General features: G+C 42.3%; 1 protein-coding gene across 2 annotated transcripts; it reads right to left on the bottom strand.

The window, feature by feature from the left end:
* Positions 1 to 957: 957 nt before the first annotated feature.
* abcb4 (ATP-binding cassette, sub-family B (MDR/TAP), member 4) lies at positions 958 to 13,805 on the bottom strand. 2 transcript variants are annotated; one of them, XM_085801216.1, is made up of 28 exons: positions 13,617 to 13,805; positions 13,255 to 13,328; positions 12,578 to 12,653; positions 11,891 to 12,041; positions 11,736 to 11,784; positions 11,369 to 11,560; positions 11,103 to 11,274; positions 10,890 to 11,014; positions 10,363 to 10,534; positions 10,149 to 10,262; positions 8,839 to 8,949; positions 8,617 to 8,742; positions 7,930 to 8,133; positions 7,674 to 7,844; positions 7,362 to 7,523; positions 7,051 to 7,251; positions 6,818 to 6,964; positions 6,601 to 6,705; positions 5,878 to 5,955; positions 5,678 to 5,761; positions 5,366 to 5,569; positions 5,171 to 5,271; positions 4,922 to 5,062; positions 4,110 to 4,266; positions 3,800 to 3,997; positions 2,907 to 3,113; positions 2,195 to 2,341; positions 958 to 2,077 (listed from the first exon to the last, which is right to left on the bottom strand). In XM_085801216.1, the coding sequence occupies exons 1-28, from the start codon at positions 13,617 to 13,619 to the stop codon at positions 1,871 to 1,873; spliced, it is 3,879 nt and encodes a 1,292-aa protein (XP_085657342.1). In that variant the 5' UTR covers positions 13,620 to 13,805; the 3' UTR covers positions 958 to 1,870. The 2 variants fall into 2 exon arrangements, with proteins under 2 accessions (XP_085657342.1, XP_085657343.1); XM_085801217.1 differs by having other exon boundaries at positions 6,818 to 6,961; positions 13,617 to 13,635.
* Between the last annotated feature and the right edge of the window lie 3,310 nt (positions 13,806 to 17,115).

Consider the following 17,115-nt stretch of genomic DNA (forward strand, 5'->3'; position numbering starts at 1 on the left):
TTAATGAAGGGCATTATAATCAAGCTCACAAAAACTAAGTTTGACAGAAGTTAAATAAAATGAATGCACCTTGTCTTAAGTTTTGGTGTTCCTGTGAAAATTTACCGAAATAATCAACAAGCCATTAAAACTTCATTGATGTGGGTGGGGTTTGACTACGGTTTACTGGTCAACATTGTACTCAAGAGAAAGATGACATTTTATTTTAATATCTGTATAGACAGGCACTAAACGTAGCAGTTTTTCAAGTCCATCTAACAACCTGCACAGAACAACATGTATGGATTTTATCCTGTCACTGATATTGGAAGGTTGTTATTAAATGTATGGACAAATATAGCTAGAAATAGTTGCAACTTATTATGGTGCACCATGGCTAAAATACCATTACAGTGTTTATGACTTTCAAATGAAATTCAAATTTCCGTCCAGTTTTTGAAAACAAAAAGGTGCCCACCATGTGTCTGTGGGACTCTACATTATGTTGCATTACTTAGATCAGTGAAACTGTTTCTTTGCTGATTGTAGCATGTTTCTTTGAACCAAAACCTTAACAACTTGGTCACTCCACCTCATGGGCTCTGTACACTACACTATGCAGTTTTCCTTTGTGTTTTCACATAATGTTGAACAGGTTTAATGTTTTATATTCAGCCGACTCACATGACTGAGCTGAGCCTTAAAAACCACATTTCTTTTGAATTTAAAGCCTTACATCAATGTTATTGTTAACTCAGCTTTTGTAAACACCTTTCAAATATCCAAATAAAAAGTAGCTTGATATTTTTGACTGTGATCATGAATGTTGAAAAATGCAGCACTTAATGTACCGGTATGTGATTTTTGAAATGTAATTAAGTGTAATATAGTATGAATGTTGAGACAAATAAAGCTAAGCGATGTCCATCCTTTAAGTTAAATAATGATGTTATAGTGAAAGAATTGTACAACAATGGCTCAAAAATTGCATATAAAATTTTAATATATAAGCATGTCCTCAAAAAAAGGTTAGTAAATCTGTGCATTTTCAGAAATAAAGTAGGTCACTAAGTCATCACAGCCAAAGAGAGTCAATGAGAATTCACTTCTCTACACCACAGTGTATAAAATATTTTCCTTAAGTGAAACTGCTCAGACACCTCTGTGTCCTTATTAACCCAGACTGTAGAAAATGTTCTAAACTAAACAATCAAAGTATTCAGCAAGGGATTTTCCCAAATACATTTCCTGTAAAACACAAGTTATTTGTGATGATGATTCCTGTTTCAAAGGCACACTACATATACAATACATAGGTGGGAATACATCAGTGTAATCTCAGCTTCAATCACAGTGTATTTGTCGTAAGTATTTTGCATTTAACAGTAGGTGGCACTAAAAATCAGCAACACTTTGGTTTGCCTGCCTTCAGTAGCTCCATCTTAGAGATTTAAAATACTGGCTGTAAATGTGTCCCAGCATACAGTGTATAAACACGATATTTTTCTAACCAGGATAAGATTAACAAAAAAGAAAACTGGGTACGACACAGTTGGCTACTTTTTCACAGTAGACATTTTGGTTTGTTGCTAATGGATTTTCCCAGTATGTCATAACAGTGAGGCACCATGAACAATACCAGGGCCCTGGAAACATGCTAACGAACGAACAGCAGTAAAGATGTTTGACTGTTATTTGAACACGACCCAATGAGCTACAGCCACAAGACCAGAAGTCTGGAGGTTACCAGCCGAGATGCGGTCGGCACATCCACTCCTCGACTGTCTCACTGCAGCTGCTCAGTCTGAATTTGTAGAACCGAAATGTGAGGCAGGGAGTTGATGAGAAAAGGCACAAGTAGGATTGCTCCCTGTGTCCTCTCCATGTCCCCTCAGTCCCTCCCGTGGCCCATCTGTGTGGTGACCAGCGTGTGGTAAACTCCCTTCTTGGCCAGCAGCTGTTGATGCGTCCCCTGTTCCACCACGACTCCCTTCTGCAGGACAGCGATGCGGTCTGCGTTTTGGATGGTGGACAGACGGTGGGCCACCACGATGCACGTCCTGCCCTTGCTGGCCTGGTCCAACGCGTCCTGCACCACCTGCAGAGACAACAGACAGTCATCCGTGAGTCGCTTCAGAACCGTGTTTTTTATTCCCCTACTCTTGCTTATTGGTCTTACTGCCTCTGCCATCATCCATGGGAAGGAGTCACTCACCCTCTCGCTCTCTGTGTCCAATGCAGAGGTGGCTTCGTCCAGCAGCAGCAGTTTAGGGTTGCGTAGAATGGCCCGGGCTATGGCTATACGCTGCTTCTGTCCACCTGACAGCTGCGTTCCCTTGTCACCTGCCTGAGTGTTGTACTTCTGCTCATGCAAACAGAGAGAGAGACAAAGAGAGGCCATGTAAAGGTGTGACAGTAGATAACCTGTTTCCACACATACAGTATATACCAAATAGGTTGTTTTTTTTAGGGTAATGGAAAGTTAGAAAAACTAGACTTAAAATTGTGATTCATTTAGTTGAGCCCATAAGTAGTTAATGAAATGGGTTCAAAATAAATATTCATCAATGGAGAAATGTACTCATTTTGATTTATCTTGGTATGGTCTTCCTCACTTTAGTGAGGAGTTTTACCAAAGGTCTATATATGAACTGTTACAGATTGTGTAGTGTGGCTCAGAGACAGTCACTACACCTGGACAAATGCAGCCAAACCTGTGTTATAAATGTAAGTGGATGATTAATTAATACTTTGTTGTGGTTGTTGTATGACCTCTGGCCTGTTGATCTGTGTCACTTGCGTGACATTGAGGTGTTGCAAAGACAATTATCTGACTGATATAAAAATGAAATGAGGAAACAATAGTATCAAAATAGCAATGGCTGTCATGCCTGTTATCATCTGTTATCAACACACGGTGGTTTTACCTGTGGTAGATCTTCTATAAAACTGTGGATGTTGGCCGCTTTAGCAGCCGACCTGATCTCATCCATGGTCACAGTGCGGCTGTTGTCTCCGTAGGCAATGTTTTCAGCTAAACTGCAGTCGAACAGCACGGGCTCCTGAGACACAATGCCTATCTGGGCTCTCAACCAGTAGATATTCAGGTCCTTGGTATTTATACTGTCCACCATCTGAGAGAGAAAACAGGAACAAAAATCAATGCAGAGTAAGTGGTGTGGCCTAACAACCTTGTATATTTTGTTCTCTGTAAAGCTGAACTAATGGTAGCATTAGCACTAGGTACTCAGCTATGCTATACATCCACCTACTGTTGTGAGGAATATCCGACTCTTAGGTGCTAAATGATTATAAGAAGTACCTCTGGCCACAGGTTAATTTGTCAAGTTGTAAAAAAAAAAAAAAAAAAAAAAGGAAAACAATGAGTTTCTCTGTAGCACTGAGGGAAACTGCAAAGATGGATGAACAACAATTATCTGTGAGCTCATCACCATCTGCAGCCCCTTTCACATACAAGTCATCTTGTGGCTAATTGTTGATTTAAAAATGCTGATCATTCTTAAAGTTTCTATCTAGAGAGGGGAAAGTATTGATAACCTTGGTGTGATAACAAGGAGGCCAGGGGATATCGATAGTCTTTCTGCTCTCACACACGACTAGCAGTGACAACAGTGATCCCACCATGATAAAATGAACTGGTGAGTGCAATCTAGATAAAAACAACCACGCTACACGTGCCTCTAGGTCCCTGTCTCATCCTTACAGTGCTGTAAAGCAGCCATAAATCCTCTGCCCAGCTAACCATTAGCTAAGTGACAGTAGGTGAAGAGGCGAGGAGGGCGTGTATTTGTCTGCTCACCACTCTTCCTTCTCTGGGGTCGTAGAACCTCTCCAGCAGCTGGATGACGGTGCTCTTTCCACAGCCGCTGCTCCCAACCAGAGCCAGCGTCTCTCCCTTCCTCACCCTCAAGTTCAGCCCTTGGAGGATGGGCAGGTGAGCACGTGTAGGGTAGTTGAACTTAACATGCTCAAACTCCACATTACCATCAAATTTGTCCTGGAGGTTGAGGGAAAGAGAGAGAGAGAGAGATATATAGATATATATGTTATATTGTGTGTAAAGATCTGCAGTGGAGCTGTCGAATGGCTGGTTGCTTTGTGTTACGTACCGGTGACTCTCCCTGCTGTGAGAGATTATCAATGGCGGGCACTCTTTTCAGCAGCATCATGAGGTGGGAGGCTGACATTTTAGCCTTAGCGTAGTTGGGAGCGAACGAGTTGGCCTCTCCGACGGCCATGGCACCGTACAGAACGGCTGAAATCACCCTGGGAGAGAGGAAGTGATGAGAAAACGACATAAGCAGCAGTCTTATACCTTTCACACTGAAGAGTCAGTAGAGTGGGCTTGCATAAGGCTTAGCTAACACGAAGCAACAATGACATCCTCACCTTTGTGTGTACAGTATGTTTGTAGATGTTGGTATGTTCAACAAACCACCATCACTCTGACATGAACATCCAGTCATATATAATATTATGTACGACAAATATAAACAGACACCACATCTGGGGTTTTACAATGCAGAGATTATACTTGTATGTTTTATAGTTTTATGGCCTTTCAGAAGCTCAAGGTGCAGTGAACTTTGGACTGTATTTATGTGGTGGGTGGAAAATAAGTGAAGTCTGTGGCTCCTCCCAGCAATGCCAGAGAATTATATTACTGTACTAAAACATATTTCAGATGAATCACCAAGGCATGGGTCGTTTGCATGACCATGTACTCTGTATTCACGGCGGCTTCTCACATGCCTCAGGCCAGGGTAATGATTAAAACCTAAATAAAAACAGCAGTAATGTTTTGGTCTCATGTCACCTTCTGTAGTGCACACAAACTGTTGTTGGACTGGACAGCTTTTCCATCATTTGTTGGAAAAGCAGTAGATGTCCAGATTAAGAGGAAAAGACTGTATTTACTCACAGAAATACACCTTCAACATCCATTCTTCCTGCTTTAATGAGCCAAGCTCCAAATCGGAAACAGCCAGCATAAGCAAAGTAGATCATGGCCTGGGAGAAGGAGAAGGTGATGCCGTATATGTGGGCCTTTTTCTGGGAGTTCCTGTATAAAGAGTGAGAGAGGGGTGATTCAGATTAATTCAGAGTTTCACATAATACATAAAGTAATTTTATTTATGTATCTCATGGGGAAAAAAATCATTTCTCGTACTTGTATGGCAATGTGAGGTTTTCATGGTACAAAGACTCAAACTTGGGTTCTCTGGTGAGAGAGGCGACAGTGCGGATGTTCTCGATGGCCTCTGTAGCGATCTGTAGAGAGACACACCACAATGTTTCTGCAAACAGTAGGAAAAAAAGGAAACATACATGCAACTCGTGCTCACTCTCACCACTGAATCCTCACCTTTCCAGCCTTCTCCAGCTCCTTCTTGTCTTCGGCAGCGTGTCCTGTGAGCATCTTCATCTCCACAGCTCCAGCCACTGCCATGATGGGCACCACGACCAGGATGAGCAGAGTCAGCTCCCAACCGTACACAAAGGAGATGATCACACTGGTGCCCATGTTGGAAAAGTTCTGTGCCAGCGTGGCCATACGTACTCCTGTAGCCTGAGGGGATGAGCAAGATGAGAAACAAAGCAGACGATAAGATCAGTGATTGTACAAGAATTGAATTGGCTGGAGTAAATTGCTTTTTTCAATGTGTGTGCAGTTTACCCCTTGCACTTGGGCAGCGTCTGCAGCCAGTCTTGTAGTGAGTGCTCCAACACTGTTTTTAGGGTCATCATACCAGCTGAGGTCCTACAATATAAAAAAGTGGGAATACAGCGTTTTCCAAATGAGCCACATGTATTCAGCAAAAACATACATATAGGAAACAACATCAGGGTTGTTTGAATTCAATTTGTCTCACTCACCTGTCTCATCATGGACTTAAAAGCCCCAAGTCTCAGTTTCAGGGTCAGTATTTCTCCAGATTTACCAAAACAAAAACCCTGCAACAAATATTTGGGTCAGTGATGAACAAAAAAAATGTTTTTGCTGTATTCCTATATTTAAATTTGAATGCATTCTGGCAACATAAAACACCACTTTTTTCTAAATAATGTGTAACAAATTATGTAAAATTTGTCAAGAAACATCTATGCTTGAGTCCAGGTTTATTTTCCTGTATATAGTCAGATTTTTATGAAAAAATGCAAGTTACAAAACTTGACGTTGGGTTGCATCATGTCATTGACCCATTTACAGATAGAAGATATTAGCACATGTGGACAGTGACGTGAACACTACTATATTTTGGGGTTTAAATCTGATATTAACTCATTAAGTAATTTTTAGGTTTAGACAAACTTGCTTAAGTTTGATGGTTCAGTTCACCATTTTGATAACTTCTTCCCTTTGTAACTGAGAGTTAAAAACAGCAACAGCCAGAAGCCAGTTAGCATAGCTTAGCACAACGACTTGAAACAGAGGGAAACAGCTAGCCTGGTTCTACTGGTTTGTATCATACAAACAACAGAGTGCTATCAATGCTTTTATCTAACTCCCAGTAAACAAATAGTGTCTGTTACTTTGTGGCCAGTAAACAACAGAGAAACTGTGAGTCTCAGTGTTAGTGTAAGTATATAGGTGCGTACTTGTAGAAACATGGTGACAAAAGATACAGCTCCAATAACGACAAACATGAGGGAGAAGAACGTGGAGTTTTGCCTGACGATCTCTGGATTTGGCTCCACAAACACCTGAGGGAAAAAAAGACAAACACCCATTTTTTTTATACTGTATGTCCTCCAAAATCCTGACAAATGTTAAGTTAGGGTAGGCTACATAGGCTATATAATAAAAGTAACTTACAGTGATGATCTTGGAGAAGATGATGGCAAACAGTGGCTGCATTGCACCGTTGATGACGGCGCAGATGGTCCCAACCAACATGTACGGCCACTCGGAAGTGTTGAGACGCATCACTTCAAGGAACGACACGGGGGGGACGGTTTCCTCCTGAAGAAAGAGAGACAGATCTGAGTCACATCTCCTACACAACACAACGTCTGTTTGATCCAACGAGATGCCGCGCCACGGCTCACCTCTTCTTCCGTCTTCTCCTCGTCATGCCTGAACTTATCCTTGTCCTCTCTGTCTCCCTCGGAGGCAGCCATGGAAGAGCCTCTCGTGGACTTCCTCCTGTGCAGGGAGGACTGAGAGAAGGACTTGACTAACGGGCTCTTCTCGTCTGCAGACACTTCATACTCCACCTCCTCCTGCTGCTCCTCCACTTTCTGAAAAGTCTGCAGCAGGGAGAGAGAGAGAGAGAAAGCATAAATACAAGTTTCATCATCCCCCATTCATCACCAGTCCGGCCTAGTGATGAGTAAAATGATGTGTGTGTGTGTGTTACCTGCATGGTGACCAGTGTATGGTAGACTCCCTCTGTTTCCATCAGCTGGCTGTGAGTGCCCAGCTCTGCTACTACACCTTTCTGGAAACCGGCGATGACGTCAGCGTTTCTGATGGTTGAGAGGCGGTGAGCCACAACGATGGTGGTACGACCCAGTCGGATCTGCATACAAAGATATTCAGCTGAGTTTGTGTCTAAAAGGAGTTCAATGTTAATTTACGCACATATGTGTCGTCGGTAGTTCTGCTTGTACTGGCAGCACAAAGTCTGCATCAGTGTGAAAGAGCAGAGAAACTGTGGATGTGACTTTACCTTGTCGAGTGCAGCTTGAACAATTTTCTCACTCTCGGCATCCAAGGCGGATGTGGCTTCATCCAGCAGAAGGATTTTAGGGTTGCGGACCAGAGCTCGAGCGATCGCAATCCTCTGCTTCTGTCCACCGCTTATCTGAGTCCCTCTGTCCCCGACATGCGTCTCAAACTTCTGCTCAACGACAAGAGTCTCGGTGTTACTCTCAACATGATAAACAGAGTTCTTGATAAGCACAGAGCCATAAATGAGTTCTTACATCAGGAAGGTTCATAATGAAGTCGTAAGCGTTGGCCTCTCTGGCTGCCTGTTCGATCTCCTCCTGTGTCACCTCAGGTCGGCCATATTTGATGTTCTCAGCGATGGTGGTGGCGAAGAGGATGGGCTCCTGACTCACCACGCCGATCATCTCCCTCAGGTAGCGGACGTTAAGAGAACGGATGTCGTGACCGTCAATACACACCTACAACGAGAGCATGCAGCACTGAATGTGTGTCTGAAGCAGCATCTCTTCTCTTGGTAAAGAAATCATTTCACATTTTGGATCTACTATCCTTGCAGTTCAATGGGTTATTTTATTATATAATATAGTAATACCAGTGTTATTCCATGTCCCACTTTACTGCTAATACATTACTACTGTATTCTCTGTATTGTAATGATACACAGTTTAATGTAGTTCTACTTCTATAAACTGGTTTTCATACTGTTGTAAAACAAATGGACACCAATGGGTGTCTAGAAAGCAAGAAATAACTCAGGGACAGTGGCCATGCTGCAGAATAAATTTGGTACTCAGACGGTATTGCATAATGGATAAGAATCTAAACATCTGCCTAGGACTGTATGTTAAATGTAAGATAGCAGCTGTCACTAGCATAAGTGTCATTGAAGAAGGAAGTGCAATGCATGGAAAATAAACCAGAGTTATTGAAGACTCACTTACCGATCCTTCCTGAGGATCGTAGAACCTCTGCAGCAGCTGGATTGTTGTGCTTTTTCCGCAGCCGCTGCTGCCAACCAGGGCAATGGTTTGTCCACTTGTCACGTTCAGACACATATCATTTAATACCTACAAAAGATAACAGCATCAGTTCTGACAGCTGATACACAAGTAGGGTGTTTTTGATACAGTTTGATGTGATATGGTGTCAGTGGGGGCACATACTCTGATGTCAGGTCTTGAGGGGTAGCTGAAGTGAATGTTCTTGAACTCTATGTTTCCCCTGATGAAGTCAGGCTTGAAGCCGGACTCCGAGAAGCTGTCGATGCTCGGGTCCTGTGGAGACAAGTCAACCGCGTTTCATTCACTTCTTAAACTCAGCCCCTGTCCTGGTCTGTCTTGGTCTGCAGTTTGGGATAAAGGATCCGATTCTTATCATAACCTCAAACAGACAATAGGAGGAAGGCTGTTAGCCCTCCAGGTTAGGGAGAGCGTATTTAACAAGGCTTATGTTTATTTCCACAGCTCTTTGTGTTTCCACTGCTTCTCTCGCTGCTCTAGCACACACAAACACACATGTTGGTTATTCTCTCCCCTGCTCTGCCGCCGACAAAGGCCGAGCTCCGTGTTGACGCAGAATTTGAGACTGTTTTATGTCTCACTTGGAGGCCTCACCCTGCTGTATCTCAGACTGTACAGTGAGGTTTCACATCACACAAGTGGTTATCAAAACGCAAAACCGAGATATAAAGTACTGACACAATATGAAAGAATATAAAAATAAATGTGTAAAGAAAGATCTCATGTCCTCCAGGGAAAGGAATCATGATGGTCTCCTGCAGTCTGAAGGTAAAAAGCCCCGAGAAGAGATTTCATGCTCTTTTCAGTTTTGCTCCAGGCTATGTGAATGCTAATTTGTGTTCATGTGTAAACAGATGTGCTACTTAGTCATCAGTAGCATCCTGTCCTGTGTTTATAATTTGAGAATAACTGAATTTCGCATGTTGTCCTAGTGAAATACCAACAGGCGCACGATAAACTAAACACAGGTCTTTCCCACAATAGCTCGAGGCAAGACTGGTTACACTGCATGTTTCTGCACATAGAGAGACCACTTAAAATGGCAGAGATGACAGTTTCATGATGAGGAAGAATCTATACAGTACAGTATGGGACAGTGTCACAATAGTTTCTACACTGATATCTACTTGAATGTCACATTTTATATTTGTCACACTGCTTAAGTTTGGATTATTTTTCAGTAAATGAGTTGGATTCAGTCAGTTGAGGTAAAGTGAGTTCAGGAGGGAGAGAGTCACACAGCAGGAGCTCCAATTAGAGCAAAATCCAACATCTCACTAGTGAGTGCTGAGTCCAGGTTTGGCTGCATCAAAGTGACTTCCTGCAGTGCCAGGTTACAGCGGTGCATGTTCAGTAATACAAACTGACACCCTTCAAGCGGCAAAGACTTACAAAAACGGTACTTTTCTAAAGACATGTATTAAGCTCCGAGTAGAAAGTGCTGCTTTTCTTACATGATCGATGATGCTGTAAACTTTATGTGCTGCTCCCCGGGCGCTGGCAAAAGTCTGGATGTTGGGAGAGGTCTGTCCCAACGTAAAAGCGCCAATAAGCACGACGAAGAACACCTGAAGACACACACACACACACGGTTCAGTGTTAGCTGCACCAAAACTCTTTCTTCTCTTGTTCATTTTTAGTAGTTGGGGGTGCAGGGTGTTTACTCACAGTGAGAACAGTCCCGATGGTGTATTCCTTACTCAGGATAAGTGTACTTCCATACCAGAAGGCCAGAGCATAAGACAGGTAGATGATGAAGAAGGTGAAGCCCATGGAAATGTTAGCAGAGAGGGCCTTCTTTATTCCCACTCTCTTAGCATCCTCCAAGTTTTTATGATATCTGCCATGAAACACACACACACACACACAATTAGATTTCCATGACAACAGGGCTGTGATCAAATTTTGAAATGGGAGTAATGGGTTTTATTCAGTTTCAGTCTTTCTGGCTGCTTTCCCATGGGACTATAATGGCTTTTGACGTGCACATGCTTCTATTGTTTCAAGTGTCTGAACCTTTTGCATGAATCCTCTGTGTAACACATTGTATTGCATCTGACTAATGACTAACGACTGAATATTTGTCACACCTTTTGAGGGAATCTGAGCCTGTTTTGGTGTGACAGCTGCAGTCTGGGTGCAGGTGCAAACACGCCCGCACGCGTTATGCTATGTGACACTCTGTACACACACACCTCTTGATCTCTCTGTCCTGACCACTGAAGGCAAACACGGTCCTGATGGCTGAGAGCACCTCTTCTGCCACAGCTCCAGCTTTGGCGTATGCAGTCTGCTCTTTAGAAGTGAAGGAGGCCAGCACCTTTTCAGATAAGAACATGGTGTCACATAAAGAGACATAGAGAGAGAGAGAGAGAGAGAGCAGGAAGACAGAGACAACGGGAGCTGACCTTGCTGAAAAGCGCGGCTGAAATGCCCAACACAGGGCTCACAGCCAGGATGACCAGAGTGAGCTTCCAGCCTTTGCTGAAGCCGATGATGAAGGATGCGATGAAGGTGGTGAAAGCCTGGATCAGCATCCCCGCCTTGTCGCCAATGCCCTCTTGGATCTTGTAGACGTCACTGCAGACACAACCGCAAACATTTCCATCGATGGTCCCAGAAGCACTTCAACATTCATGAATTACAAAAGGATCTGGTTTCTGTGGTCACCCACTCTGTGAGACGCGTGTTAAGCTCTCCCGTCTCGTTGACATCGAACCAGCCGATGTCCTGCTGCATGATACGGTGGAAAAACAACTTGCGGATGCGTTTGACCTGCCGCCCTGCTGCCAGGGTCCAGAGGGACACCTGCAGGTAGGCTGCCACCAGCACGACGGCCCCCATGATGGAGTAGTAGATGGCAAAGCTGGAAGAGGAGGAAGATCGAGACACAGCGTGACCTTAAAACTTGATGCGCTTCAAACTTGCAAGTGAGTCTCAAATTCTGATTTAGATTTTTTTAATTGTCCGAACTTCATGAAATGATGAAACTCTACAAACATAAAAAAAAGTAAACCTATATAGCTCGTATATAGCCTTACTTATTCATGTCCTCTTGTAGCGTGCTGTTTTTATGAGAGACAGTGTAATCTGAAGACAGAAAGAAACAAAATACACTGTTAAAAAACTTGCTTCTTAATTATTTACTTCAGCCATTGTGATTAACGTTAGTCCACGCCCGTAACTGGAAACTCACTGAGACGATGGGACATTCGAGAGTCTTGTATGAAGCTGTCTGTCATGTCTCCAAACACGATGCACATGAGAGGCAAAATCGTCCCATTGACCATGGCCATGAGTGTCCCAATGAAGATCATCACAACGTCCCAGCTGTCTGCAAACCTGAACTACACTCACGAGAGAGAGAGAGAGAGAAAGAGAGAGAGAGAGAGAGAAAGAGAGAGAGAGAGAGAGAAAGAGCAGAAATCAGTATCTGTATCTGGGGGATGCACCTGATAATTTGCTGGGAGTAAGAAGTTGAATTACGAAATAAGAACAGGGAGGAAAAAAACATTGAACTCTAAGAAGCCATTATATTGTCACAGCAGGGGGCTGGTGGAGTCCACCCAAACAACAGGAGGATGTGTTGCACTTCCATCCTCTTCTCCCCCCGCCTCCCCTTGTACTTCACACGAAGTCTGACACACACACACACACACACACACACACACACACCTTGCCGGTATGGTGACATGAAATCATTTACTCGAAACCATTACACACACACACAAACACCACATGGCATTTCAGTTGCACTACATTGCAATGGAAACGTTTAGACTATTACTACCTTACCTACATTAACTACCTCCAACGCATAGTGTCACACAAACATAAAAAAACAAACACACACACACACACAGAAGGAGAGCAGTGAACTTACCACATCAATGGGGCCGACCATGGGCAACTTCTCCACTTCTTCTTTCTCCTTTTTTTTGCCTTTCTTCTTGCCCTCACTAGAGGAGTCAGATAGAAAAAACATGATGTCAAATAGAAAGTCTAAACACAAGAGGACAACTGAGGCATCTGGAGGAAGTACATAGGTTTTATTTAGGGTAAAATTACAAAAAAACATCACACAGACTTTTATCTGTGTGAGAACCAATAGCATTCAGACCTGGAATAAAGTATTGTCGGTACAAATTACACAGTAGTATCTCCTCTTCTATGACACAGACAGCCACACTAATACTTTTGGCAAAATAAAGAAATACTTTTTATTTAGACAGTAATTAGTTGCAGTTAATGGATCATTTGAATTTCAGGTGCACCCTCACGGGCAAGTTAAACAATGTGACCAAATCTGCCAACCATTCCAAATCTCTATTTGTTTTTGTTCATTTTTTAAAGGGGGGAAACTGTAGCCAATCTTTATGACACCTGTTATACTGACACAAACATTTTAACATTTAAGCAGTTATAGAAATAGTTTTTTATGACAGTGTGGAGCAGAAAGTGGCCACAACAATGGAAACAGGTACCTCAAAACTGCATCAAAAGAACAAACTTGAAAACCATCTCTCTTCAAACCAGCTGAACTTTTTAATGTGTGTTTACCTTATATCCCCATTTAGCTCCTGCTTGCCTGTAGACAGCATTTCCATCTCGTCCTTCACCTCCATGTCTGGGTCCTGTCAGAGGAGGAGGAAGAACCTGTTCACATCTTACACTTAAATCTAACCAAGCCTGTTTTGTTTTTTGTTGTCCATCTCCTTTTCTAAAGAAATCCTGAGATCACTGGTAGAGTCAACCAGCCCCATGATTCAAAACTGATTGAGTACGGGGGTTAATTAAAAGGGCATCATCAAATGCAAACATGGAAACATGACAACCTCCTCACACTGGTGGGCTGATCATTTTAAAAATAGACCAGGCTACAATGGAAATGGAAACAGAGTAGAACCAGGGCCAAGTCTCACCATTTCTCTGCTGCTGTTCCTCCAGACCCCTCTCTATCTCTCTCCTCTCCCTCTGTCCGTCCGTCTCTGCCGGCACCTGGTTTCTGACAGAGGAGCACAGATCACACACACACACACGCCTGAAACAGAAACTGTCCGGTGCGTCCTTTCCCCCCCGACACACACCTCCCCGCTCCTCCCCCTTCTCTCTCTCTGTCTCTCTCTCCCCCCGCCTCACGTGGCTTTATGTCAGCTAATGTTGCTCTCAGACAGGACGAGCCTGACCGCCGACTCCTGACTGTCGCCCTCTTCTGTAACAAACCGCAGACATGCTCGATCATTGGCAATTGATTTTTTTGTTGTTGTTGGGTTGATCACCGCGCGTGAACAGCAGACCGGGGGCGTGGCCGAGGATTTTGGGTGCAGGAATCCAAGTTCAGTCAAATTGCTGTGTTGTTGATTAGCTCTAGTTTGAGTCTCACAGAGCTCATTTAAGGTGTCTGTTGTATGTGGTTTGTTTCAGGCTGCATTTGTAAATAAGAAATTGTTCTTAATTGCTTGCCTGGGTAAGTAAAGGTTAAATAAGTAAAGAATATCATATTTGACCTCCTTGAAAACAAGATGATTGTTTTAATCCCAAGGGGCTGTTCATAAATAGGCCTAAATTTCAAAATTTTGATCACAAATAAAATATGCAAAATTACATCTCTGTACAAGACAGTTTTTAAGCTGCACTGTCAAACATGACATCAGAACAGCAGAAGCTAAGGAGAAAGTGGAGCTTTTGTCTCTTGATCTGTTGAAGGAGATCCTATTTGATCACAAACACTTTCTTACAATAGGGGACATGGGAGGCGGTGTCACAATAATTAGGCGTAGTCTCTCCTATTATTTTCTATTTGTCTACACTGCTGTGTTTGTTTTGTAACGGGCGGAGGGTGAGTCAAACTGTGACAGTGAACAGCATGCAGCTTCCTTCCTGTTGATAGAGTAAATATTTTCCACAGGTTTGACTCGTTCCTGACAGACATCTGGGGGCAAATTAATTTCGGGACCAGCGATACAAACTGGTAAAGGTCAAAGGGTATCAGAGGTACTTTTTTAAATCTGTTTTATATAGGCTACTTCACATTGGTTCAGGAGAGTGAGCTGACTCCAGAGATATGGTTACTTACAGTAATAAACTAAATGTATTCAAACTAAGTAAAGCATGCATATGGAAATGAGCAGAATCAGGTTGTGTGAGCTCTGTTCATGGAGCTGCTGATTGGTGTAGGCTACATTGATAAGATTGTTGAGAGGGTGGGTCAGCTTGGATGGCCTGGGGGGAAAAGGCGAGCTAGATCAACTGATGACCATCTCAACAACTGTCTTGAGTTGAGTTTGTTCGGGCCTTTGTCATGATTCACATTCGGTATCTGAGTTGTTAACAGTTCCACCAAATTCCCCACTCTAAACTTCTCATATAGTTTATTTAAATGTTTATTTGTGGATCAAACAATGGTCAAATTTTCCATTGTTTCACAATAAAAAAATGTGTGCGTCAGAAACTCCTTTGGTTTATTGAAATACATTTTGTACTGTATGCCTCCTTCTACTAGTTTAAAATCATTTTACCTTTTTCAAACAACCTGACCATTCAGTGCTAATGAGGATGGCGATACCAGACATCATGGGCGTAGCGGACGCATGGTACACGAGGGACATGTCCCCCGTACTTCAGGGTCATTCTATGTCAACTCAACCAGAGTTTGGCAACTTTAGTTTAGATTTTGACTTTGTATATCATTTTTAAAGAGCTAAAGTTGGTTTCCTGGTGCTGTTCTGTTTGTTTGTGTGGTTCTTTAGCTGCTAAGGAGAGGTGCAATTGAATGCGAGAGGATGATAAATCACTCAATAGACCTTTGAACAATTTGTCCCCCTCACTTCTAAAATGATGGCTACGCCACTGCCAGACATGATGGTAGTGAGTGAACATGTGACTTCTTTGTGTTTGTATCTGCAGCACCATAAACAGTATTGTTGACAGCATAACCCTAACCCTAATGTTAGAAATATTGTTATCTGATTATCATAATAATTATAATAGAAATCTCTTCAAATATAATAATAAAATCCATCTTTGGTCTGACAGCTGAGGACAAAAGCTGAATCTTGAGTGTGTGTTAGATGTTGGTTAAGTATTACGTTACATAAGGTCATAATGTTGCCTCAGTGTAGTCCAAAGGCAAAGGCAAAGGCACAGCAGCCAGATACCACAGACGTAAAACATTGGAGGCAGTTTACAACAATTAAAAGTCACGCGATGTCCGTGACTGCATCTCTTGCTGAACTCATTCACACTTCACTTTTTGTGTGACTCACTGATAAAGGATCATAAAGATGATTTCACCTCGTCATCCGATTAAAACCTGTTCCGCTTCCACGCTCATATGCTCAACGGTCCTTCCAGTGTGACTGAAGAACCACAGGTGTTTAGTTCTCACATATTCACTTTCTTCAACAATATGTCCTAAAATTAAAGGTCATTATATGTTCAGCCCTGTCATGTGTTTCCTGTGAAGAACATTTTTAACAATGTCATTGTGGGAACTGTCTGACTGGTTTGTCAGTATAGTTTCATTCACGTCTCACAGAGTGCATGTGTTGCTTGTACAGAGGTCATGAAACCACAAAGATTAACCAGAGCACATGAATACTTACTGCTGTTCTCTGTTCTCTTCTGGTTTGGTTCGTGAAATGATTTTCTTTTCTTTTCTTTTTTAAAAGAACTAATAATTCCCCCCAAATCTTCACACAAACTACAACTTCCCAATTTGGCAAAGAGTTGAGGGAGTTGCTAACCCTAACTCCCCATCAATTTGCTTTATTTGAATGAAATCAGCTGCGAAGTTAATAGGTGACATCTCACTTTAAACCTTAGACATTTAAAAGGTAACAAATGGTTAATGTTTAAACCAGAAAAAGGTTTTATCCAGTTGCCATCAGGCTGCTAAACACGACAATCACACACCACTCACTGTTACAAGGGAACGTGCAATACCTTACGTCATGTGTGCAATAGCAGAGTCATATGTGAGTAAAAGGCCTCAAACCCAGTTTCATCTCTGCAATAACCTCCCCCTGCTTTATTCCTTATCTGTAAAATAACTTTCATCAGATGTGTTACAATGTACATTTTCTGTTCATGTTGGTTTTATGTCATTTGAAATGAAATTTGAACAATTCTTAACAAAAGTCAGACTGAATGCCCCTGAAAATGTCAAATGTTGTAACCACAAAAGAATGTAATAAATATTAAATATTTCCACCTACAGTGGATTGAAGTGTACTTATAAAAAATATATATATACTTTTTTTTGCTGTATTTCTATATTCAAATTTGAATTACTGTAATTTGGTAATACTGAGTAGGAATTATCCCCCCTCAAAAAAACCCCACCACAAAATAATGTAAAATTTGTTGAAACATAGTGTTGCAATATAAAAGTGAATTACAGGTATTCCACATTTGAGTCCA

The sequence above is a fragment of the Trachurus japonicus genome, chromosome 16 (genome assembly GCF_045865225.1).
Source record: "Trachurus japonicus isolate A0001 chromosome 16, Traja_1.0".
In the NCBI taxonomy this organism is placed as follows: domain Eukaryota; kingdom Metazoa; phylum Chordata; class Actinopteri; order Carangiformes; family Carangidae; genus Trachurus; species Trachurus japonicus.